This window comes from Cnephaeus nilssonii, assembly GCF_951640355.1.
Source record: "Cnephaeus nilssonii genome assembly, chromosome: 9".
Taxonomy (NCBI): Eukaryota; Metazoa; Chordata; class Mammalia; order Chiroptera; family Vespertilionidae; genus Cnephaeus; species Cnephaeus nilssonii.
In genome coordinates, this window is record NC_137080.1 from 12,561,579 (window position 1) to 12,586,446 (window position 24,868).

Sequence of the window (24,868 nt, forward strand, 5' to 3'; positions counted from 1 at the left end):
AATCCCCTCAGCTCCGGTAGCAGCCCCAGAGCATGGAGAGAGGGCAAGGATGCCCCTGTGTGGATCCGGAAAAGATTCCTATTCCTCCAGCGGCAGGCCGAGTTCTGTGGAAATTTTTAAGTTGTTTCTAAATTTCTCCCACTATAAACGTTGCTGAAATTCTGTCAGTAATCCTCAATTGTTTGCTTTGGTTAAATACATAGAACTGAAACTGCTGAATCAAAGGACATGCCCACCGTAAGGCTTTTAAACATGCAGCTAAATTCCTTTCCAAGAAAACAGCAAGACTTTATAATCCCATCAGCAGCTTTCAAGTGCTTATTTCTCCACCCTTATCAACACCACTGCTTGGCCTCACTTAATTTTTTAATCATTGTCAACTTCATGGTAATGAAAATAGCATCTCACTGATTTTATTTCCAGTTTTTACACTGTAGTGATGTTTAAATGTTTTGATGTTTTTTAGCTGCTCATTAAAAAATTGGGGTGCCTGTTTTTTCCTACTGTTTTATAGTATTGAGGTATTAAAGACATTAATTTTTGCTTCTCATGGCAAAAATTCCTCCTACCATGTATCAGGAAGAAGTTTTAGCGTTAACTGTAAAAATATTCCATGTTTTTAATTCATGGCTTTGCCTTCATGTTTCAAAAGGCCTTCTTTGTCCTAAGATTTGTCACCCGAATTTTCCTATTTTATTTACATTCATATTCATGATTTGATATTATGTTTCAATCCTTTGCCCATCTTGGGTCACTTTCTACTACTTACCATATCAGGTTCTATAAATTTTATTTTTGAGTAATCCTCTCCACTCCCAGCTTTACTTTCCTAGTTGGAATGCTAATCATCTCTTGCCTAGACTAATGTAATAGCATCTTAAGTCATCCATCCAACTCTGATCACCACCCCCTCCCCACACAGTTCATCTTCCTACTGCCACCAGAGTTCTTTTTCTACCATCATCTGATAGTGTGGTAGTTGCTACTCTCTTGCTATCACCCCATCCTCAGGATAAATTCCAAAGTCTTTTTGTCACGGAACAAGAGGCCCTCGCAATTTAGCTTCAACTTTCCTTTCTACCGTATCTTTTGAGGAGCCCCATCTGTAGGCTATCCATCTGTACACTATCGATACATGTAGTAGTTCTTTTTTAAAAAAAAAATGTATTTTATTGGTTTTTTACAGAGAGGAAGGGAGAGGGATAGAGAGTTAGAAACATCGATGAGAGAGAAACCTCAATCAGCTGCCTCCTGCAAACCCCCTACTGGGGATGTGTCCACAACCAAGGTACATGCCCTTGACCGGAATTGAACCTGGGACCTTTCAGTCCCCAGGGCCAACGCTCTATCCACTGAGCCAAACCGGTTAGGGCAACACATGTAGTAGTTCTTAACCAGGATCAATTTTGTCTTCAAAGACAGTGTCTGGAGACATTTTTGGCTCTTACAACTAGACGGGAAAGGATAGTGGGTGCTACTGGTACCTAGTGTGTCGAGGCCAGGGATTCTACTAAGCATCCGAAAGAACTTTCTGGCTCAAAACTGTCAATAGTGCTGATGTTGAGAGGTCTGGTGCGCTGAAACTGAACTTTCTGATTCACCAAGACATTATAACTTGTATACCAAAATGACCGTACTTACGTTATCCCGCATACCATATTGTCTTTCATCATTCCTATAGCTGGCAAAATTATACCCTCCTTTCTTCAGATCATCTCCCATATCTTATTTTTAAATTCTCCAAAATCTCATTCTCCAGGGCTCTTAGGAACCCTTTTAGTCAGAGATCCTCCTCTGGACTTAAAACTATATTGTGTTTATCACTGAATCATAACAGCCACTTAAAATTATGAGTTCCCTGACATTTTGTCAAAGTCTCCCTACCACCTAGGAGACATCATGCAGTCAACAAATGTTTCCTAAATCATAAAAACATGAAATGTTACTGATGTTACTGAACTCTAGTTCCAATTTTTCTGGAGTACAATCTAGTAATAAGTAATGAGAGCTATAAAATTATTCCTACTCTTTGGTTCAGTAACTTAATTTAGGGCAAGAGCTAGACAAAAAGAAAAAAAATTTTAAAAACACAAAAGTATGTACAGACCTAATAATTTACCCACTTAGCACTAGAAATAAAACCCTGATGACAGGGTTGAGAAAGGCTTCTCTACTACCCCTGGCTTCTTAGAGTTCCAGGCCATGGTTGGTCACTGATCAGGACAAAGAACTGGCCTTTAGCCCTCACCTGTTTGGCTCAGTGGATAGAGCATCCGCCTGCGGACTGAAGGGTCCCAGGATCGATTCCAGTCATGGGCACGTACCTCAGTTACAGGCTCCTCCCCAGCCCAGGCCCTGGTCTGGAGTGTGCAGGAGGCAACCAATCGATGTGTTTCTCTCACATCGATATTTCTCTCTGTCTTTCCCTCTCTCTTCCACTCTATCTAAAAAAAAAAATCAATGGAAAAATAGCATCAGGTGAGGATTAAAAAAGAACTGGCCTTTGGATAACCCCATCCTGCTACTGTAGCGAGGACCTTTGCATGATAATCCCCTCCTTAAACTCGAGGGGGAAACTTCTTAAACTTAACACTATTTATAATTTTAAAAACATTAAATGCTCAACAAAGAAAATGTTTAAGCAACTATGGTAAAGATATACAATGTTTTAAACATTAAATGCTCAATAAACAAAATGTTTAAGCAACTATGGTAAAGATATACAATGGGATACTGTGTGAATATTTTAAATGACTAATATGTAGACAAAGTTAATAAGTAAAAATATTTTTTGGAATAAAGTTTTGTAAATTAAGTACACATATCACTTGTGAATACACATTATTTAATATATTAAATAACACAGAAAATCTGGAATTTAAAAAATACTGTTTTGTTTTTATAAAATTGCTTAAGTTCATAAAAGGCAATACTCAGAAATTTTAGCACCTACCAATCACTGACACAATGATGTACATCACAGATCCAGAACAGAGTTAGAGACTCGATCCCTATTTTCTAAGTCATGGAAATAAATATTCTGTATGTCTGTATGTCTCCTGTTACCTGAATGCTGGCACACCCACAACAGGAGGCAGAGAAATGAATTATCTGCTTGTTATTGTAGGCAGAATTCTATGACACCCCCCGCCCCCCGACCCTCACTTTCCCTGGAACCCATGAATATGATGGGATATCACTCCCATGATTATGTTACTTTATTCAGCAAAAGGGTTGTTGTGGATGTAACTAAGACCATTGAGTATTGACTTTAAGGTAATTAAAAGGGAGACTATTCTGCTTGAGGATGACCTAATCAGATGATCCCCTAAGAGAAGTGAGAGAAACTCAAAGCCACGGAGGTTTTCCTGCTAGCCTTGTGAAGGTAAACTGCTAGGTTATGAGAGGAGGAGGCCATGTGGCAAGGGCTTGTAAGAATAATATTATGAATCTACATTTTGTTTGCATTTATTCTATTCATAACTTTCTGGTTTTAACATTTTTATCCTACTCTATTCCTAGACTTTTCTAGTTTTGTATAGAATTTTAAAATTAATTTTGATGTCACTATCTAGAACTTGGAAAGTCTTTTTTATTTATTTAAAAAAAAATTTTTTTTAATCCTCACCAGAGGATATTTTCCCATTGATTTTTAGAGAGAGTGGAAGAGAGAGGGAAAGACCGAGAGAAATATCTATGTGAGAGAAACAAATCAATTAGTTGCCTTCTGCACGCACCCTGACCAGGGCCTCAGCTGGGGAGGAGCCTGCAACCGAGGTACGTGCCCTTGACCAGAATCAAACCCTTCGGTCTGCAGGCAGAAGCTCTAACCACTGAGCAAAACCAGCTAGGGCTGGAAAGTCTTTTTTAAATGGAGTCAGCGTAGAGAATACTAAGTCAATGTTTTTCAAAAGAGTAAGGCAACCTCCTTTGTTTTCTTTCCTATGCAATGGTATTCTCCTTTGTTTTGCTTTTCCCTCCCAAAGCACCTTGGGTCTCATGTTTTTGATAGTCAATTTTTACCTGGTGAGATGTGACCAATGTATTATGAATAATTCAGCATCATTTTTTGATAATTTTTACTCCAGATGTTACTTTCGCTGAAGCTCACCTACTTTATACAATGTTATCAAACAAGATTTTTGTCATGAAAACATAACACAGGTGACAGGTCTATAGAATTCTTGCCTCTTGATTGGCTGTTTTCAGCTTGTCTTCCAGTTCTTTCTTCAGGTTTTCTAGCTCTTGTTGAAGCTGACTTTTATCCTCTTCTAAGTTTAGTTTCTCCTTTTTATATTGTTCCTCCAATTCCTTAAGAAAAAAGAAAGTTAAAAAAATGAACAAAATTTCAAATATTGTATACTTCAAAGATTTCCAAGAATATTCAGTTTATATTTTGAAAGTTTATTCTCCAAATTAGCTTTACCCATAATTAATATCAAAATTAATAGTGAATCAAATTAATCCTGGGGGCTTAAATTCTATCATTCTGACTAACTTATGATGTAGTAGTTAAATAATTTTTTTTTAACCCTCACCTGAAGATATTTTTCCTTTTCTTTTTTTAGAGAGTGGAAGAGAGAGGGAAAGACAGAAATACGATGTGAAAGAAACACATTGATTGGTTGCCTCCTGCACGTGCCCCAACCAGGGCCTGGGCCGGAGAGAAGCCTGCAACCGAGGTACATGCCCTTGACTGGAATCAAACCCGGGACCCTTCAGTCCGAAGGTCTATGCTCTATCCACTAGGTCAAACTGGCTAAGGTTAAATAATTTTTTAAATGATAAGAATATTTGGTCTAGATCAAGATGTAGTAAACACACACACACACACACACACACACACAAGTATGTTATATAAATGATAATATGATGAGATAAAGAAAAATTCTGTCTCTTGAATACAGAATTATTTTATATTTACATTGTTAAAAAATCGGAACTCAGTGCTAGACTGGGACATAGTGAAAAATTAACAAGTATAGAATCAAGACATCTGAAGAAAATAAAAGCAAAACTGATACTTACGGAAGAACACCTACTATTTGCCAGGCATGTATTTAATACCTGGGATACAAATGCAATGAGACATGGTGCCTGCCTTTAATAAGGTCATGGTATCAGGCAATTAAAGAATATGTGATTAACACTTGATGCATATGGGAAGTGCTGGAGTCTATGGATGGGGAGCTAGCTCTGGCTTAGTGAGGAAACCTGCACAGAGAAAGCAATTTCTAAGTGCATTCTGAAGGAGGGCACCAGTCAGAAAAGGTGGTGAAGCAAGAGGGAAATACTATGTTTAGGCAGAAGAAAAAGCATGTGCAAAAAACCCCGGAGGTGCAAAAGTAGTCTAATACTTTACAGAAGTAAGGTCAGAAGAGTAGAAAATGGGGTTCTGTGTCGAGAGGCCCCAAGACAAACTCCAGGTGGGATGATTTGCTGAGGTGACTCACAGGACTCAGCATGAAGTCACACTCACAGCTACGATGACAGCAAAAGTATAGGGAACGCAATCATCAAAGGGAAAAGGCACGTGGGTCAAAGCGCAGGAAACCAGGCCGAGCTTCCAAAGCCCTCTCACACAGGACTCTCGGCAAGCTGTGAGCACACATGTGGAATATCACCCCCAGGAAAGGTCACAGGGACTCAGTGCTCAGGCAGGCAGGCACGCCCTGACTAGCACGTACCAAATTCCCAGCCTCTGAGGAGGAAAGCAGATGTTGAGCACAAACCATACTGTTTGCATAAACAGTTTAGGCACAGTGAGCCAGGCTTACCAGGGAGTGGTGGGAACCCTCCAAAAACTCAAGTTCCCAGATACTCACCAGGGCCAGTCCCACATGCCTTTGTAAGGATGGCAGTGTCAGGCCTGAGTTAACTCTTTTCTGCATGGATTCTGTGCTTATTCACTTGCTGACTTTCAAAGGGTGGGGAAATTAGAGTTACAAAGGAAAATATACAGTAGTCCTCCCTTATCTGCGGTTTTGCTTTCTGTGGTTTGTTACCTGTATTCAACCACAGTCCAAGAATATTAAATAGAAAATTCCAGAACAATTCAGTTTTAAATTGTGCACTGTTCTGAATAGTGTTATGAAATCTCACGATTTCCCACTGCGTCCTACTCCTGATGAGAATCATCCCTTTGTCCAGGGTATTCATGCTGCATCCACTCCCGCCCGTTAGTCCCTCAGTAGCCGTCCTTATGATAAAGTAATAAGGAATATATAAGAAAGCTCTTAATAAGCTGTAAAGTGCTATCAGATAAAGCATATAAGCACCATCATTAATACATGCCCACGTGATGTGGTGTTAAATGCCTCAGGGTTTGATATCTGAGACCTGAGTTCAAGGCCTCACTGGTCCTTCTTCCTAGTTGCATGAGTTTGAGGAAGTGTTTAACCTCTCTGTGGCCCCATCACCTCTTCTGTAAAATGGGTATAGCAGTGCTATAAGGATTAAATGAAAAGGGGATTAAATGCAAGACATCATTGCAGAGTCTAGCACACAGTGAGAAATATTAAGACTCAACATTTATTTATCACTACATTCCAGGACATGCCTGGGTTCTTTTATTTATTCTTTTTTTTAAATATGTATATTTTTTATTTCAGAGAGGAAAGGAGAGGGAGAAAGAGATAGAAACATCAATGATGAGAGAGAATCATTGATTGGCTGCCTCCTACATGCCCCACACTGGGGATTGAGCCCACAACCCAGGCATGTGCCCTGACCGGGAATCAAACTGTTACCTCCTGGTTCGTAGGTTGATGCTCAACCACTGGAGCCACGCCAGCCGGACTGGGTTCTTAACACTTTATCTCACTTCACCCTCACAGGAACAAACCCTTATAAGATGGGTCTTATCTTTGTCAGATGAGGAGCCTGAGGCATAGCATTTGGGGCCCAAGTTCAGGCAGTTAGGAAGCAAAGTGCTCAGTGTAAGGCCCAGATGTGTCAGACACCTTGTTCTTTCTACTACGCAACACTGTCTGTCAGTGCATTACTATTAGCAAGCTGAGTACTTCATTGAGGGGAAGCAAAACAAATCATTTTCCCAGGGAAGAAGACTGCAAAGAGGGAGCACTATATCTGGCTGAGGCTCCCTGAGGGGCACCCCTAAGTTGCTGTCTCATGAAGAGAAAGCTCGAGATGCAGGGAGTATTTCTATTATGGCTTATACAAAATAGAAATGCCTCATATCAACTCACTAAGCTGCATCCCACATCAAGAGCTCTTATGTACGTTATTCTTTGAGCCAAGATTTACAGAGTGATTACCAGACAGTGGCCATCAAAATGAAGCAACTCATTACTCCACAGCATAGGTCCCATTGGGTCATTACAGGAACGCCACTGATTTCAATGCCATCCTAAGTTGCATTTTTACTCACCATTTGCAGTTTTTTCTTATCCCTAATTGCATTACTGTGGACAGCCTCAATTGCCATATGGTGCTTCCAAGCCAGTTCTTCCAAAGTCTTAGAATGGGCCTCATTTAATTGAGCCACCTCCCCTTCCAATCTATTTTGCAGGTTTTTTAGCTCCAACTCATAATATTCTTGCTGGGTTTTATTTGCTTCATTTACTTTCTAAAATTAAAACAAATAAACATCAATAAATTGGCACCTGCTTTTTTCATCACTGCTATTAGTACGCTGAATACTCAGTAAATAGGTGAACGTGAATGAATTGAGTGCCACGGAACTCAGACTATGGAACGTGAGAATAATATACACACCTCTGGTGTTCTGAGAAAATGACAGGGTGGTGCAGGCAAAATAAATAACTTTAAAGCAAGTGATAACCTATCAGTAGGTTAGAACCAAATGTGAATTAGCACAACTGCATACTGAAGAGAGAAAGGCTTCCTATACGTCAAAGTTGTACATACTGGTAAAATGGCATACCAATTTACCCACTCAAATGACATTACTCAATATAATTTTATTGAGTGCCAACTATGTGCCTGTACACATTCACAGTCCAATGACAAAAAGTCAAAAGATAGTGGTGATATAACTACTGTATAAGTTCTATGACAGAAGTGTGCATCGCATGTTGTAAGATTATACAGGAAAGGAGCCTAGCCGGGATAGGTGGGGAAGTGTGTGTGTGTGTGTGTGTGTGTGTGTGTGTGTGTGTGTGTGTGTAAGAGAGGTGTGTGTAAGAGAGGGGAATGGAGAGAGAGAGATCAGGGCAAGCTTTTCAGAAGAGGAAACATTTGAGCTCATGATGATTACATGTTCTCTCCTTTACATTCTTACAAGCCCATCAGGAAACTAGAGGTGAGAAAATTTCAAACCTAGATCTGATGTCAAAAGCTTGCATTTATAACCATTTATAGCATTTTGAAGATGAGAGGTAGTTAAGCAGGTGGCAAAGTTTAGGTGTGGACAGAACATAAGATATAAGGCTGGGACTGGTCAGGAATGAGGCTCAGAAGTAGGCAGGAGTCAAATGATAAAAGGTCCTTTCTGCTAAGAACTCTGAATATTATTCTGACTGGAATGAGAAGTCATTGAAATTTAATTAAATGATATATTTTCAAAACCAAGCATCTTGGCAGTAAGCTAGTGAGCTGACTCAAGGCAGGGAGGGCGGGTAGGAGGTTGTAACCGTAATCCAGACAAGAAATGACAGGTGCCTAAATCTAGCATCATTGAATGGGTATGAAGAGGAGAGGATGGAATAGAAATACATTGAGGGAGCAGAACCGATGGGCCTTGGTAAAGGTAAGGGGGTTCAGGAGACAGTAATCAGAATAACTCCCAGGTTCTGATTTACCAAATTAGAAAGACTGTAGTAGTGCTGCTTGTCCTTTTGAGGGGAGAAAGTTCTAGGCATGGCGACTCGATACGTTTGTGAGATATAGTGGGAGTTACATACACAGGATTCAAGTTCAGGGAAAAGATCTGACCTAGACCAACAGAATTGGGAGCTGTCACTGACGTTACCGAAATTGATGAGCGTGTAGAAGGAGACGAAAATGCCAGAGAACATCACTGGTAAGGGAACGAACAGAGAAGGGATGCTCACAAACGAGCCTGCAAGGCCAGGAGACAGGAAGAACACAGAGAGAGCATGAAACACCCGAAGAGAGGCAATGTACATCAGAGAGGAGTAAGTGCCACGGGAAGACACGGTCCACCAAGTCCAGCCACCAGGATGCCACTGGAGGCTGCGGCCAATGCAGATTCTGTGCAGTGGTAGTAAGAGGAACCAGACTGCACACGGGCAGGGAGTGAATGGGAGGTGAGCCGGGGACAAGGACAGACATTTTTCAATATGCGTGGTTGGTGAGGGAAGGAAAAAGAGTGTCCAGGACTCCCACTTGGTATTGTAGACATCTGGAAAATTGGAATACATATTCAGAATTACTCTACAAATGAGATGTCTTACGTGTTTAGTCTAGGAATTCAATATGTTGGTTTATGAATGTTCAGAGCTCGATGTTTGGCATCCTTTTCGGTTTTATAGAAATTTCCTAGGTATATATGTGATAAACGTTTCATCCATAGCAAACCAAATACAATTAACCACATATGTACATTTCACTCAAATAAGAGTCTATTCAGTTTGAAATTGGTTTAAATGTCTTATGTTTTTACATTATAAATTGTTACTGACAATATTTTGAATATACACACAAATGGGATAGTATAGATTTACACCTTCTTTCCTGGAACAAAACTACTAGAGTGAAGAAATAGACTTTAAAGAGGAAAACTGAACTTTTCTTCCTCTCCTCTCCTGGGGAAGGGGGTCCTCCATTCATTTTACCTTCTCCAGTTCCAGGATCTGCTGCTTCTGCTCTTCATCCAGACTCTGAGTTTTGCTTTGCAATAAAGATCTTTCTTCTTCAAGCTGAGATAATCTCTCACTGGCCCTTGATTTTTCTGATTCTAGATCTTTAATTGTAACCTCCTGGTTCATTTGAGTTGCTTGAAGCATTCCAATATGACCTACTCCCCCAAAAGAAAAACCCGCCAATTTAAAATCTGTTGCACCGTGGTATAAAACAGTCTATATTTATTGACACAATTGTGTTTGATACCTAAGTGAAGTCAATGGTCTGCATGTACACATAGTTCTTTTATTCCTTCACTATATAAAATTGAAATATTTGCCATGGGAATACTTCATACCCAAGTGGAAAAATTTAAATTAGAAAGAAATGCACTGATATTGCTCCCTGCACCCAGGACTACACCACTTACTTTTTTAAGATTTCAAGCTACACAAATTGAAGCTGAAGCAACTCCTCAGGGATGGGAATAAAAGTGTCATGAGTAAAACAACGTAAAGGAGGATGTGCCAAGATTATGGTACCAGAATGGGTAATCTGTTTTTTCTAATATCTTCTTTTTCCAAATTCTAGCATGAAGAAGAAGAAATCTGTATGCAGGGAGTAAAGACGGCAGACAGCAGTTTGACTGAAACCGAATTTGTTTTAGACAAGACACCGGATAAAGAACTAAGATGGAGTAGAAGACAGATAAAGACAGCAATGTTAGGAAAAAGTAAAATAAATGACAACAGTAAAGAAAAAGGAGGGGGAAATGGGGAGAGAGATGAAAAGTGAGTGTGACTGTTTTGAGCACAATTTGCACATAGCTTGTTAGAAAGGTATTGAATATACACACTCACAGACAACAGGATGGTGGTTACCAGAGGGGAAGGGGGTGAGAGGAGAATGAAGAGGTTAAAGGGGGTCAAAGGCAACAGAGGCAGACTAGACTTTGGGTTGTGAACACATAATGCAATATACAGATGATGTTTTATAGAACTAAACACTTGGAACTTATATAATGTTATTAACGAATGTCACCCCAATAACTTTAATAAAAAATTTTATAAAGTGAGTGTGAGATTAAAAAAAAAAAAAAACGGTATGGAAAAGCATGTGTTGGGGCAGTTCTAAAGGCACCCTGCACCAGCAGCACCTGGAACTCACTCCAGTTCGAAATGACGCTCCCCGCATCCCTACTGCATCGGAGACTCTGGGGCTAGGGCCCAGCATCTGTGGTTGTACATGCCCTCCTGGTGATTTCTATACATGCTACGTTCAAAAACTGTTACTTTAGGGAAAGGGTAATCTGGGACTCACTGATGAACCATCAAATCAGGCAACATCTGCAAAGAACTAGTTCAAATGGTTTCACCTGGCCCACTGAACAGGCAACATATAACTTCAGAACTGACATGGGTCACCTCATCCTCTGACAAGGACTAGGAACTCAGCACCACAGCCACATCAGAAGGGGCAACTCAGCTTCAGTACATAAAGTGATCCTTATTAATAAGTAAAAATGATGGTGCTGTAATTTACATATCGTTCCACTAATTTACATACTTTACAATACATGTTTTTAATAAACACACCCTCTTAGAGTGCATTTTTTAAAAATGTTTTGTAATTGGTTTTAGAGAGGGGGAGGGGGGAGAGAGAGAGAGAGAAACATCAATAGGTTGCCTCCTGACCAGGAATTTAACTGGTGACTCTTTGGGGCACGGGATGCACTCAACCAACTGAGCCACACCGGCCAGGGCTTGGACTGCATTTTTATTTTAGTGTCTGGCTTACTGGTGCCCTAACAATTGCTAACTCTTTTAATTTTTCTATGAAAATATCCATTTCTAAAACTAAGTTGTCATTTGCTTATTTATGACTAATGAATAAGATATCAGAGTCCGTTAACATAGACTCTAAGTAATTTTAAAACATTAGAAGAATTTTGTCTTGAATCAACATTTAAGTGTTGGTTTTTGCTGAGGAATACACCAAGGATGAGGGTCAGACATACTGGCTTTGAGGACAAGGTCGGAAGCTTGCTGTTGCAAACGCTCTCTGGCTGCTGCCAGCTCACTTTCCACTTCCTTGTGCTTGCTTAACAAAGCCATCTCTCCCTGCTTGGCATCGTCAAGCTGTTTCTGGAGACCCTAAGAAAGATCAAGTAGCCATTACTAATATGCCAGAATGATGCTAAGCTAAATAATTAAATTATAAGCATCAACAACTTCTTTAAAAAAAAATGTTTTTATTGATTTCAGAGAGAGGAAGGGAGAGGGAGAGAGAGGTATAAGCACTAGTGATGAGAGAGAATCATCAATCGGTTGCCTCCCACACGCCCTTTATTGGGGATAGAGCCTGCAACCCAGGCATGTGCCCTGACCTCCTGGTTCCTGGTTGAGGCTCAACCACTTAGCCACACCGGCCAGGCAGCATCAACAACTTCTTATTCAAAAGTCACACTTAGCAGTACCAAGTTTTAAATCTGTTTGGTGGGTGACACAACCATTTTTAATGAAGGAAAAAGAAATCACAAGTAAACTCAAAGCCCAATATTTTAACAGTCCCAAAGCACTTATGGGAAATATCAACATGTTATTTAAATAAAACCCTTTTGTAGAAAACACTGAGCAAGACTTAAAATTATTGTTTGGGCCTTTAATATCTTTCCAGGCCTTTTGGGGCCTGTAGCTCTAGCAGGAAATGGTAGTAACTACAGAGTAGCAAAGATGACCCCTTTATTGGTTTTTCCCAAAAAGGAACAGAAAAGAGCAAAATAGGGGGGGTGGAGTAAAAGTATTCTCACTGAAAAGAAAAGGGAAACCGGGCGGGGTGGGAATCCTTGTGTTGGAAATAATATTCTTCACTCACCTGAACACTGTTCTCCGCTGTAACAAGGGCTATCTGAAGCTTTTGGCATTTGTCACGGAGACTCCCAGCTTCATCCTGAACCATCTGTAACTCTGTCTTTAATTTCCCTATGGTTTTTCGTAAAACTGCTTCTTGTGCCTGAAATTCTTTTCTAAGGTCGGCTTCCTTTTCTTTGCTAGCCTTCAGGCTTTCTGCGGTGAAAAGCTGTGATCTTTTCAGGGCATCAAGCTCATGTTCATAAAAGGACTGAGCTTTATTCAACTTGGCTTCATAATCCTCAATTAGCCTCTTCTGTTCCAGTTTTAGCTCCTCCAGGGTTTTGCTGAGGGTCTCCGCCTCCTCTCCGCGCAGGTCCCCCGCCTTCTCCGGCCCCTTGGGCACCGCGGCGCTGAGATCCTGCTGCGACTTCAGCAGCTCCTGGATCTCCCGCCGGTGAGCAGTCCGCAAGTCTTCCAGCGCCAACCTTTTGTCTTTTTCAAACTGTCCTTGGAGTTGCCCAAAACTCCGTAACCTTTCTTCAAATTTCCTTCTAATCTCTTCAACCTCCCTGGACATGGTCACTATGCGCTGGACGTGCTGGGCTTCTGCACAGAGCTGCATGTCCTCCACTCGGTGCTTGTAAGCTTCGAACTCGGCCAGAGCCTGCTGCTTCATTTTCATGTGATCCTCTAGGGATGCTTCCAAGACCTGGATCTTTCTCTTCAGGTCTGACTCCTCTGTCACCTTGCTCTTATACTGTAATATTTTTTCTCTTGTTTCGGCAAGAATTTGTTGGATTTCTTCTTCGTGAGCATCTTTGAGGGCTTGAATCGCAGATTCGTGCTCATCATTTTTAGTGTTCAGGGCATATATCACCTGCATGGTTTGAAAGAAGAAAGGAGAAAAGTTCAGTGATCGTACACTTTATTTTTATTTTTTTGCTTACCTCACTTTTATTTATTTCTTTTTCTAACTTGAAGTTAATGCTTTCATTTTGGTTGACAATTTTCTATGCACTTGATACTGACTGATAAATACTACATACTGAAACGTCATGCATCATTTTTGAACTCATAGATCGATTTACTTAGCAAATTGTTTTCTTAGAACAATCTTAAAATATGCATCTGAAGACTTTTTAATTAGAAGTTCAAAACACTCAAAATGAAGAATGTTTCACGACAAATAAAACAGTGAGGAGGAAAGCGACAAAGGAGGCCACTGATCTATGAGAAGGGAGTTCTATAGCCCAGTCTAGCTTCCCGGAGGCGGTGGTGGGATCAGGAGAAAACCTCATAGAAAATCTCTGCCCTCCACTGGCGGCCTAGAGAGCGGCTTTGCATGAGTGGAGGCTCTGGGCCCTAAGCCTTCCCCCAGGCCTCTTTTGCCTGTTTAGTATCCAATACATTTGAAATTTAGAAATCTCCTTTTCTAATTCCCTGAGGTTTTTAAAGCCAGATCCTCTCCTCTCCCCAGGGATCTCCTTACAAGTTGTAATTAGTACTTTTCTGCTCACATATCAAGTTTGACTCATCGCCTCCCTTTCCCTCTGCCCCCACGCAAGGCGGTTTCCTGCAGCCAAGTGTTCTGGGTCCAGGCCTTTGCTTCCATTTCAGTCCTGGGTCTTAATGATTCCATTGAGGTAGCCCCAACCTTCATTCCAAATGACAATATGTTCCCTTTATAATAACACTCCCATTCCTCTTTCTTCCCTGACACCCTCCATCCTACCCCTGCGGTCCAACAGTGCACTCTTCATAATGATTATTTAAGGCTAGAGATGTGCCCGCTGTCATCTGAAGAAAAAAGGAGTGAATACACAATCCAATAATCCAGAAGCGAAGAGGCAGTGTCCTGGGGCTCTGCTCATTTTAATGTGCCCTTACACTTTAGAAATGAGTCCCAGCACCAAACAGCAGACACTGCAATTAAGATGCAAAAGCCTTGCCGTTTTGGTAGAGAACGTGTTTATGTAACCTGAGGCAATTAGACAGACTACCTGGCTCTTCACATTATCCTGGAAGCTCAGATCCTACTGCTGAATCCGGGCCGTCCCCTGCTGGGGCTACAGCTGCACCTGCAGAAGGAAGGCACATTCAGGCCTCTCCACACAGGGCTGTGCTGCAGACCCAGTCCCCTGTCCATATCCTCGCTTGGCCTGCTGGAACTATTCTGTGAGATCTACTCAGACCAAAGGTAAAGAGACTGAGGAATGACAGGACCCCATCTGTCTTTCTCCTCCGAGGTCCACAGGAAAATAGATGCCCAGAAGGGAAATAAATGCTTATTTATAGTCTTTATCTTTCTTTAGTTACCAAAATTCCAAATCCCAAGTTACGTCCCTAGTGAGCTAACACAGGTCCCCATGGAGGACTCCTTTCACTTGCACAGTTATAAATCCTGGAAAGTTGCACGGCTTCCTAGTCCCTCTCCAGGGTCAGACCTGCCTACCATGCTGATGGCCAGAAAAGACTGGGACACGATGAAAAAATAGGCCAGCCAGCCAGAGAGAAGAACATGTGACAGAATGCCTAGAGCAGAGCTGGTCGTGGCCCCAGGTCTGTATGCATCGTCTATTTATTTATTTCAGTAGGCACATGGAGGGCAAAGTGATAATCCAAAGAGATGCAATCTCCAGAGAAAAACAAGTCACATCATCAGCACTTTGCTCAAGGTAATGATCTTGAAAAGGACCAGTCCATGGTGGAATGCCATCTAATTGGCGATAAAATGTGGGAGGGAAGCAATATATGAGTGTTTCCTTGTCAGTAATTGATCGAAATACTTTTCTTCTTTTCCAATATTTAATTTCACTCCAGTCTTTCAAGAGTCAGCTCAAGTCCTGTATCCTTTTATAAGTCTTGCCAGACCACCCAAGACCATCCAAACCCATGGGAGTCTAGTCTTCCTTTACATTCAGCACTTCCATTTCCTTAACAACACTCATCCCTGAAACTCAATAAATGTTAGAATAATTTAATATTTTTTGGGGGTGGGGAGTCTTGAAAACAGGCTGGAAAGTTGTGTAAGGATGTTAAAGATCCTGGAAATGTAGCTGATGGTATAAAAAGCACAGTAGTACACACAAGTGTGAAAAAATGTAATAAAAGGTGAAATTAAACAGGACAGAAGTAGGAATTATAGCATTAAGTTAGAAAGAATAATTTAAGAAAAGGAACCAAAACATCTGACAAATAAGAGGGGAACATTATGGTCAGGAGCTCTAGTTCACTTTATATTCCAATGCAGGGGTCAGCAAACTACAGCTTGCCGGCAAACTATGGCTGCTGCTGCTGCTCTGAAATGACGTTTTATCAGAGCACAGTTATGCCCATTCGTTATGTACAGCGGCGCTCTCTTATCCACAGGAAATACATTCCAAGACCCTCAGTGGGTGCCTGAAACTGCAGATAGTCCTGAACCGCATATATACAATGTTTTTTCCTATACAGACCTACCTATGATAAAGTTTAATTTATACATTTGGCATAGTAAGAGATTAACAACAATAATAATATAGAACAATTATAATAATAGACTGTAATAAATGTTATGTGAATGTGGTCTCTCTCTCAAAATAATTTATGGCACCAGATGTACAGCATGGATAAACTGGACTAAGGGATGATGCACATCCCGGACAGCTTGGAGTGGGACGACACGAGATTTCATCATGCTGGTCACAGTGGCGCATAACTTAAAACGTATGAATTATTTATTTCCAGAATTTTCCATTTAATATTTCCGGACTGTGGTTAACCATAGGTAACTGAAATCTCAGAAAAGGAAACTGGATAAGGGGGACTACTGTGTTACCTACAGCTGCTTTCCCACTCTAACAGCAGAATTGAGTAGTTGTGGCAAAGACCTTATTACCAACTTCTGTTCTGATCTATATATAGACAAGCCATCGTATCAGATAAAACTGGGAGCCAAAAATAAATTTTAAAATCTCAATTTGCATCAACTCTGTTTACTAGACCACTACAACTCACACACTGGAAAAACCAATTATATTATTTAAAGGTGTGTTATATTTAAAAAAGTACAATATCATAGTGGTCATATATTAATATTTATTCCACAAAAAATGTTAAAATAAATTTCTAAAAACATAAAAAGTAACAATAAAAGGGTGCCAAACAATAAAAATCAGTAGTGCTCTTGTAAATGACCTTTTGAAATACATCACTATTTAATTATATTATAGTAAAATAAGAATGCTATAGCCCGGCTGGTGTGGCTCAGCGGATGAGCATCAATCTAGGAACCAGGAGGTCTTGGTTCGATTCCCAGTCAGGGCACATGCCCGGGTTGCAGGCTCAATCCCCAGTGGAGGGCATGCAGGTGGCAACCGATCCATGATTCTCTCTCTCATCATTGATGTTTTTTTTCTCTCTCTCTCCCTTTCCCTTCCTCTCTCTGAAATCAATAAAAACATATATGTATTTTAAAAAAGAATGCTATAAATAAATTTTCAAGTGGACCTTAATTAGAGGTAGTATCCTCTAACTATTCACTTTTCTACATAATTACAAAGGTAACCATTTATTAGTATCTTTCTCTGATTAATCACTGTTTCTCAGACCAAGGTAATATAAATGTTCTATGTTCTTTAAACACATTACATATATGACTTGAAGTAGCAAAAGTGATACAAACTGGATTAAGACCCTAAGTGAAATAATTTCTCCAAGCTTCACGTTTCTCAATGTTAAAGAAAGATCATATTTATCCTATTCTAGTGATGCTGTTAAAGGATCTATCTTTGAAATTTTTAGAATAATGTTACATAAAGCTTTTTTGAAAAATGTAAAGCACTATAAGATGGTAAGGCTTCCTTGTCATTGCATAATTTACTTATAGAGAGAATGAGACTAATTTTAAAAGTAAGGGATCATAATCATCTATAAAATTGGCTACTATTTTCCACATAAGAAAAGGAAACTCTCTAATATTTCTTTTCATAAACTATTTTAAAAGACACTAAGAGTCATTTACAGTTTTCTGGGACTACGACCATTCAAGGAATGGAATAGTACAATCATTTCAGCAATTTCATGGTTCCACTTTCTTCCAATAATGCATAATTTAGCTATAGATTCCAAGATGAATAAGCAATAGTGAGTAATTTTTACTTTTTCTATGACGATTTTCAGATAATCTTACCCACAGATAAAATTCTAAAGAAGAATTCTAGCTCCCAGTTTAAAAAATGTCACTAAGGTAAAAACAAGTAGTTTCTGAAATAGTTCTCATTATTGGCGGCTGCTATGGACTGAATTGTGTCCCTTCCTCCATCCCCCAAATCCATGTTGAAACCCTAATCTCCAATATGATGATATGTGGAAAAGGGGCCTTTGGGAGGTAGTTCAGTTTAGGCAAGGTCATGAGGGTGGGCCTTCTTGGTGGGATTCGTGCCTTTATAAGAAGAGAGACCAGAGAGCTTGCATCCTCTCTCTTTCTCTGCCATGCGTGGGCACAGTGAGAATGTCTATGATGATTTGTTATGTAGATCAAGCTGACTGATACATTGGCAGTACATATATATGTTCCCACTAAAATCTAACCCATTAGTAATAAAGTATATTCACTGAAAAGTATGTGTTATATTAGCTTTAAATATTTTAACAGGTTTAACACTGCTAAGGGAATCATTGAATAAATGATGCTACCTTCATACAATGTAATGTCATGAAACCATTAAAAATCACATCTCATTTTGAAGAATATCTCATAATATAAGAAAGAGCTTATAATATAAGGCAAATACACAGTGTTATACACAATCATTCAGCTAGAGGAAATCTTATAAAGGGGGAAAGGATGCATGTGCGCAGATGCATCTTTAAAGGTGTGTAAAGAAATATATCAGGGAGAAACCAAGATGGTGGCATAGGTAAACACCTGAACTGCTGCTTCGCACAACAATTTCAAAACTACAACTAAAAGACAGAACGGACATCATCCAGAACCACAGGAAGGCTGGCTGAGTGGAAATTCTACAACTAGAAGGAAAGAGAAAAGCACACTGAGACTCACAGGAGCTGCGGAAGGCAGAGGTACAGAGGCTCACACGTGGAGAGGGCTGGCAACTGAGTACGTGGCTGGCTTTCTCAAGCGGGAGGGAGACAAAAGCTCCCAACTGCTCTGAACTCCAGTTCCAGGCAAGACTCTGGGGACCCAGACTCATACGGGGAGAAACTGGACTGTCTGTTAGCGGGCGAAACGCAAGGGCGGCTTTCTCTCAGAGGTGCTTGCAGCGATTACCGAGGGACACTGAGACCCAGGGGCCTCTTAGGGCAGGGCTGACGGGAAGCCATTGCTGTTTGCTCCGCCCTGAGATCCCACCCCATGAAGCCATTGCTGTTTGCTCCACCCTGAGACTCCGCCCCATCCAAGCTGAGCGCAGAAGCTTTTGCATATGAATGCCCTGGTCCTTTGAATTCTAAACTTACCTAGTAAACTGCAGCTGAGTCAGTGAGACCCAGAACTTCCAAAAGAAGGCCCAAGGCCCCACAGCAGCTTGCAATGCTTCACAGCTGGGCCTCATCTGGGCACCTCCAAAAACCAAACAAAGAAGAGGAATCTGCAGATCTCTCCGTAGCTCCTGCTGGGTGGTCTCAGGCAGAGGCTAAATTAGCACCTTCTTGGAGATCCAAGAGCCAGTGTACCTAGGGGTCAGAGTGGGACCATCCAGATTACAACTCCTCAGATCCATAAGGGACACACTCAGGGGGCAGACTCAGTGAGCACCAAAGCCCCACTGAAGCAAGTCTTGTCTCATAAGGGTGTCTCCAGCACAGAAGTTCTCCCATCGTAGACACAGCTGATCCTCACAGCCAATTGTCCTGGAGGTCAATTCCTCCCAGTGATACCAACAACAATCAAGGCTTAACTACAACAAGCCTGTGCACACAGCCCACAAAGGGGTGCACCAAGAGTGTCCACCTCAGGTAACTGGGGAGGCTGCGCCACTAAGCCCTATAGGACACCTAGCACACAAAGCCACTCTATCAACTCAGGGAAGCAGCCCAAATGTGGAGACAAAGAAACAGGTCACAAATGAAAGAAATGGAGGAAAGCAAACTACTGGATATAGAGTTCAAAACTATGGTTATAAGGTTTTTCAAGAATTTTCTAGAAAAGGCCGATAAACTTAGTGAGATCCTTGAGGATATGAAAAAGGACCAACTAGAAATTAAGCATACACTGACTGAAATAAAAAATAATATACAGAGATCCAACAGCAGACTAGAGGATTGCAAGAATCAAGTCAAAGATTTGAAATACAAAGAAGCAAAACACACACAACCAGAAAAGCAAAAAGAAAAAATAATCCAAAAATATGAAGATAGTGTAAGGAGCCTCTGGGACAACTTCAAGTGTACCAATATCCGAATTCTGGGGGTGCCAGAAGAAGAGAGAGAGCAAGATACTGAAAACCTATTTGAAGAAATAATGACTGAAAACTTCCCCCACCTGGTGAAAGAAATAGACTTACAAGTCCAGGAAGCGCAGAGAACCCCAAACAAAAGGAATCCAAAGAGGACCACACCAAGACACATCATAATTATTTTATTTTATTTTTTTAAATTTCTTTATTGATTAAGGTATCACATATTTGTCCTCGTCCCCCCATTCCCATCCCACACCCCTCCCCACACATGCCCCCACCCCCCTGTTGTCCTTAACCACCGGTTAGGCTCATATGCCTGCACACAAGTCCTTTGGTTGATCTCCCCCTTTACCCCCACCCTTCCCTCCCCTCCCCCCGAGGCCCGACAGTCTGATCCATGCCTCCTTGTTTCTGGGTCTGTTCTTGTTCATCAGTCTATGTTGTTCATTATTTCCCCTAGATGAGTGAGATCATGTGCTATTAGAAATACACTTATAAGAACCGAAAATGAGACAAGCAATAATGGTTATGGTGACAGGCAAATTAATCAGTGTGTAGTGAGTTTCTTTCTGGGCCAACAAGGACACATCATAATTAAAATGCCAAGAGCAAAAGACAAAGAGAGAATATTAAAAGCAGCAAAAGAAAAACAGTTATTTACCTACAAGGGAACACCCATACAATTGTCAGCTGATTTCTCAACAGAAACTATACAGGCCAGACGGGAGTGGCAAGAAATATTCAAAGTGATGAATAGCAAGAACCTACAACCAAGATTACTCTACCCAGCAAAGCTATCATTCAGAATTGAAGGTCAGATAAAGAGCTTCACAGATAAGAAAAAGCTAAAGGAGTTCATCACCACCAAACCAGTATTATATGAAATGCTGAAAGGTATTCTTTAAGAAAAGGAAGAAGAAAAAAGTAAAGGTAAAAATTATGAACAACAAATACATATCTATCAACAAGTGAATCTAAAAATCAAGTGAATAAAAAATCTGATGAACAGAATAAACTGGTGAATATAATAGAATCAGGGGCATAGAAAGGGAGTGGACTGACAATTCTCAGGGGGAAAGGGGTGTGGGGGTGTGGGAAGAGACCGGACAAAAATCATACACCTATGGATGAAAACAGTGTGTGTGTGTGTGTGGGGGGGGGGGGGGTAAGGGCAGAGGGTGGGGTGGGAACCGGGTGGAGGGGAGCTATTGGGGGGGGGGGGGAGAGGAACAACTGTAATAATCTGAACAATAAAGATTTATTAAAAATAAAAAATATATAAAAAGAAATATATCAAATTTTAACTGAGAATATTCAGTATTTCTAAACCTTTTATAATGAATGTATGTTAATGTTACAATCAGAAAACATTAAACCCTTTTAAATGATTAACAGTGCTAAAAAAAAAATGAATCAAGCTCTGGCTGGTGTGGCTCAGTTGGTTAAGCGTTGTCCCATACACAGGATGTCAATGTTTCTCTCTCCTCCCTCCTCCCTTCCCTTCCACTCTCTCTCTAAAAAAAAAAAAAAAAAAAAAAAAAAAAAAAAATGAAAAGAAAAAATATCCTCAGGTGAGGATTAACATAAATAAATAAATAAGTGAAGAGGGAATGAAATTTCAATCCCGGAAAGGGCTCACTGTTGCAGCAAAGTCATGGAGAAAATTTGCGGCCAGAATTGCCTGATTTCCTCACAGGTGGAAAGTCTGGTGCTGGCTGAGAGAAAAGAAACATTCCTCCCAAGAGAGAAAGGAGACAGATTTGAGGTGGAGCGGGAAGGAGGGCAGCTCCTGTCTGATTGCTTCATCCTCCTCCAGAGCAGGGAGATGAGCTCTCAGAGCACAGGCGCCCACAGCCGCTTCTCTCCATGCGCCACAATGATGCCACTCACCCAGGCGAGGCCAGCCTCAGCCTTCCCAGTGTGTGTGCCTCTGACTCACGGCAGACTCCACCCCACAGCAATCGCAGGCAGACCCTCTCAGCACTGCTCCTCCAGGCGGTCCTTTTCCTACCGGTCTCAATGTTTACTTTTTGTGCATTTGAAAATTCTGGACACTTACTCACTTTCCCTTTCTGATCAATGTGTGGGACAGATAGACATGTAGGCCAACCAGAGAGAGAGGAGAGACAGAGAGAGACTTACCCCCCCCCCCCTGCCTCTTAGAGTACTTATGCACTACACTGAGACACAAGGGAACTTATAAAGTAGTAAAGGAGCAAACTCAGATGCCATTTTTTTAAAGACCTGGTACATTTTAAACAAAAGAAGAATTATGTTTTTATAATTCTATTTTTATTATTAAACCCTCAGTTCTTCTAGCTGAGCTAATCACCAAAAGATTACTAAATAGCTTGCTTAGGGATGCTAATGTTTCTATGAAATGGTCCACCTTTTGGAGACTGTACATTATAGCCATTATAGCATTCTTACAATATAAGGGCATGTTAAAACTGTTTGTCTTCCAGAGCTGATGGAATCGTCCATCTTTCTTTTCTTGAGTGGAGTTGGTAAGCTAAAACTGGGCTTAAACTGCTCATAACTACGGAGGGAATTTTTAAGAGGCTGTGGGCGTGGTGAGAAAAACAAGGCAACTGGCAGGCTGAATATCTAAAGAGGACTTCAACAGTCCTTTATAATATGATGTGCGATGTCAACCCTCGTAACCCCTATTCTCACAGAATGCTCAGCCCTGTGTTTATTTAAATGATTGTAAAATTAGACCTGCTAGGGAGATGCACTGAAGATCTAAAGTTCAAGGCGAGAGGGAGGGAACAGATGCTACCCATACAGAGTCATTTAGTCCTGGCAATGAATTACTTCCATTTTTCTTCATTTCTTGGTCCAGTTTCTTTTGTTTTAAGTTAGAACGAAAAAAAAAAAAAAAAAAAAGGCTGTTCATCACACATTATGTAATCAAATTAATTCCAGCAATAGACATATGTCCAAATGAAACATTTACAAGGCAGTTAGCAACAACAACAAAATGCTCATTTGAATTTATTTACGCCAAGGGCACTATAAAACTCTAATTTAAAAAGAGCTTTAAAATCCAATTGTTTTGGAAATTTCCTTTAAAGATATGTTTGCTCTCTCTGAATTTCTATAATAATTGTTGAAAAAGTCTTTTTGAAAAAATATTTAGAAGATCTAACAACAGTGGAGGTAGACATTTTCCTCTATGGTGATGTAGAATATATCTGTTTCTCCAGAAGATTTAACTTGACTTCTAAAATAGCAAAACGAAGTCTTCTTATAAGATTTATAAGGGTCCATGCAATGGGATTTGGCTACTAAACTGGAACAACAAAAAATTAATCATCAAACATAGTGAATGCCTTACCATGTGCTCAGTACTTTTTAAAATGCATCCTGGCAAAGAAGAGTATAAATGTTCTTACTTAATAGAACTTACTTAAATAGGACTGCTTAAAATAAAACATACAAAATAATGATAGACAATTTTAGATAATATATGCTAAGTGTAGAGTACAGAATACTATGCAGAGCATGAGAAGTTGTCAGCAGAGATGACTGGATAAAGACTGCTGTAGACAGGAAGGCTGGACAGACAAAGGAGGTTGTGGAGAACTGTGAGGAAAGTAACGTAGGATCAGGGACGAGACAGGAATGATTTCAGTGGCTGGTGTGGCCCGATAATCCTGAACAGAGAGGGTGAGTAAAAGCCAAAGTTCCTGGTGACAAATTTTATCCCTGCAATTTCATTGGGAAGTGGGTCTCTCTAGGAATTTTAGGAAACTTAGAATCCATACCCACTTTTCTGTTTGTATGATCACAGTGGTGCTGGACAATGATTCTAAGACATATTTTTTTTCACATTTAAACATCTCTTAAACTAGGATGCATCTTAAAGTCAATTCTGTATCGTAGTTTGACTGTCTTTTTTCAAGATGCATGTTGAAAATCAACCACTATTATGAATCAAGCGTGCTATGAAGCCATTCGGAAGAGTGGATAAGTATCTTATTATTAAGGAAGGACATAATGATTAACCCCTGAACCTCTTTGCTCACAAGGAACAGAAGAGACCAGATGCCATAGAGCAGGAGGGAGCAGGGACGTCTAAGTTGTGTCCTTAGACAAAGCAAAGAGTTCAAGGCCAGAGAGACCAGAAGATAGAGACATAGGACGTGATTTGTCAAGAACGGAGGGGGGGGGGGGGGGGGGAAATGCCGCTGACAATGAAGCCAATTGATTTGTCCAGCACAGTGCTGGAAAAGACGGGTAAAATCAGGGCCTGATAGGTTGTTTCCAAGTGTGTCAAGAGCAGTTAAGCCCCCAGGTTATCAGTTGGATCAAGCAGACAATTAACTCCTTCTTTACTGGTAAAAAATAGAAGGCTCTCTATCAGATAATCAAAACAAGAGGATAATAATATTCCAGAGTTCCTATGCCGTTGAAACAAGATGGAGAGTAAAGTGTCCTCAGCCGGAAGAAGGATGATGAAGCCAGTGGAAGGTCCCAGCAGATGACTGGTACCTTCTTTTCAGGAAGCCCAGGCAGGCAGCCGATTCTTCCATGGCCTTCCCGCCTCCGACTGGAAGAGGCAGTACAACAAAAGCAGGAATTCCCTGCACCACAAATCAAGCGAGTGAAGCCGTGAGGACTGCCATTTCTCCAGTATTTGGGAGAGGCCATACCAGACCCCAGCCCTGCTCTTACACACCCTGATCCTGTGCCTCTGCCAGGAATGCGGAACAGAAATGAAGGGAAATGAAGAAGAGCAAATGCACGACAACAGTTACCTGGTACATCATAGGACCCACAGGACTGTAGAATCTTTGTTGGTAGGAACATCCTGCCCTTGGACTG

General features: G+C 40.7%; 1 protein-coding gene across 5 annotated transcripts in view; it reads right to left on the minus strand.

Annotated features, from left to right (window-relative positions):
- FAM184A (family with sequence similarity 184 member A) overlaps positions 1 to 24,868 on the minus strand; it is an 83,153-nt gene that overhangs the window by 36,486 nt on the left and 21,799 nt on the right. For all 5 annotated transcript variants that reach the window (XR_013814023.1, XM_079781255.1, XM_079781253.1 and 2 more), the window contains exons 2-6: positions 12,661 to 13,515; positions 11,804 to 11,939; positions 9,780 to 9,961; positions 7,391 to 7,588; positions 4,189 to 4,311 (exon numbers count right to left, since the gene is read on the minus strand). Coding sequence is in view for 4 of the 5 variants with exons in the window: in XM_079781255.1 (XP_079637381.1) it covers positions 4,189 to 4,311; positions 7,391 to 7,588; positions 9,780 to 9,961; positions 11,804 to 11,939; positions 12,661 to 13,515 (1,494 nt within the window). In the remaining variant the exon portion in view is untranslated. The remainder of the gene's footprint in view (positions 1 to 4,188; positions 4,312 to 7,390; positions 7,589 to 9,779; positions 9,962 to 11,803; positions 11,940 to 12,660; positions 13,516 to 24,868) is intronic.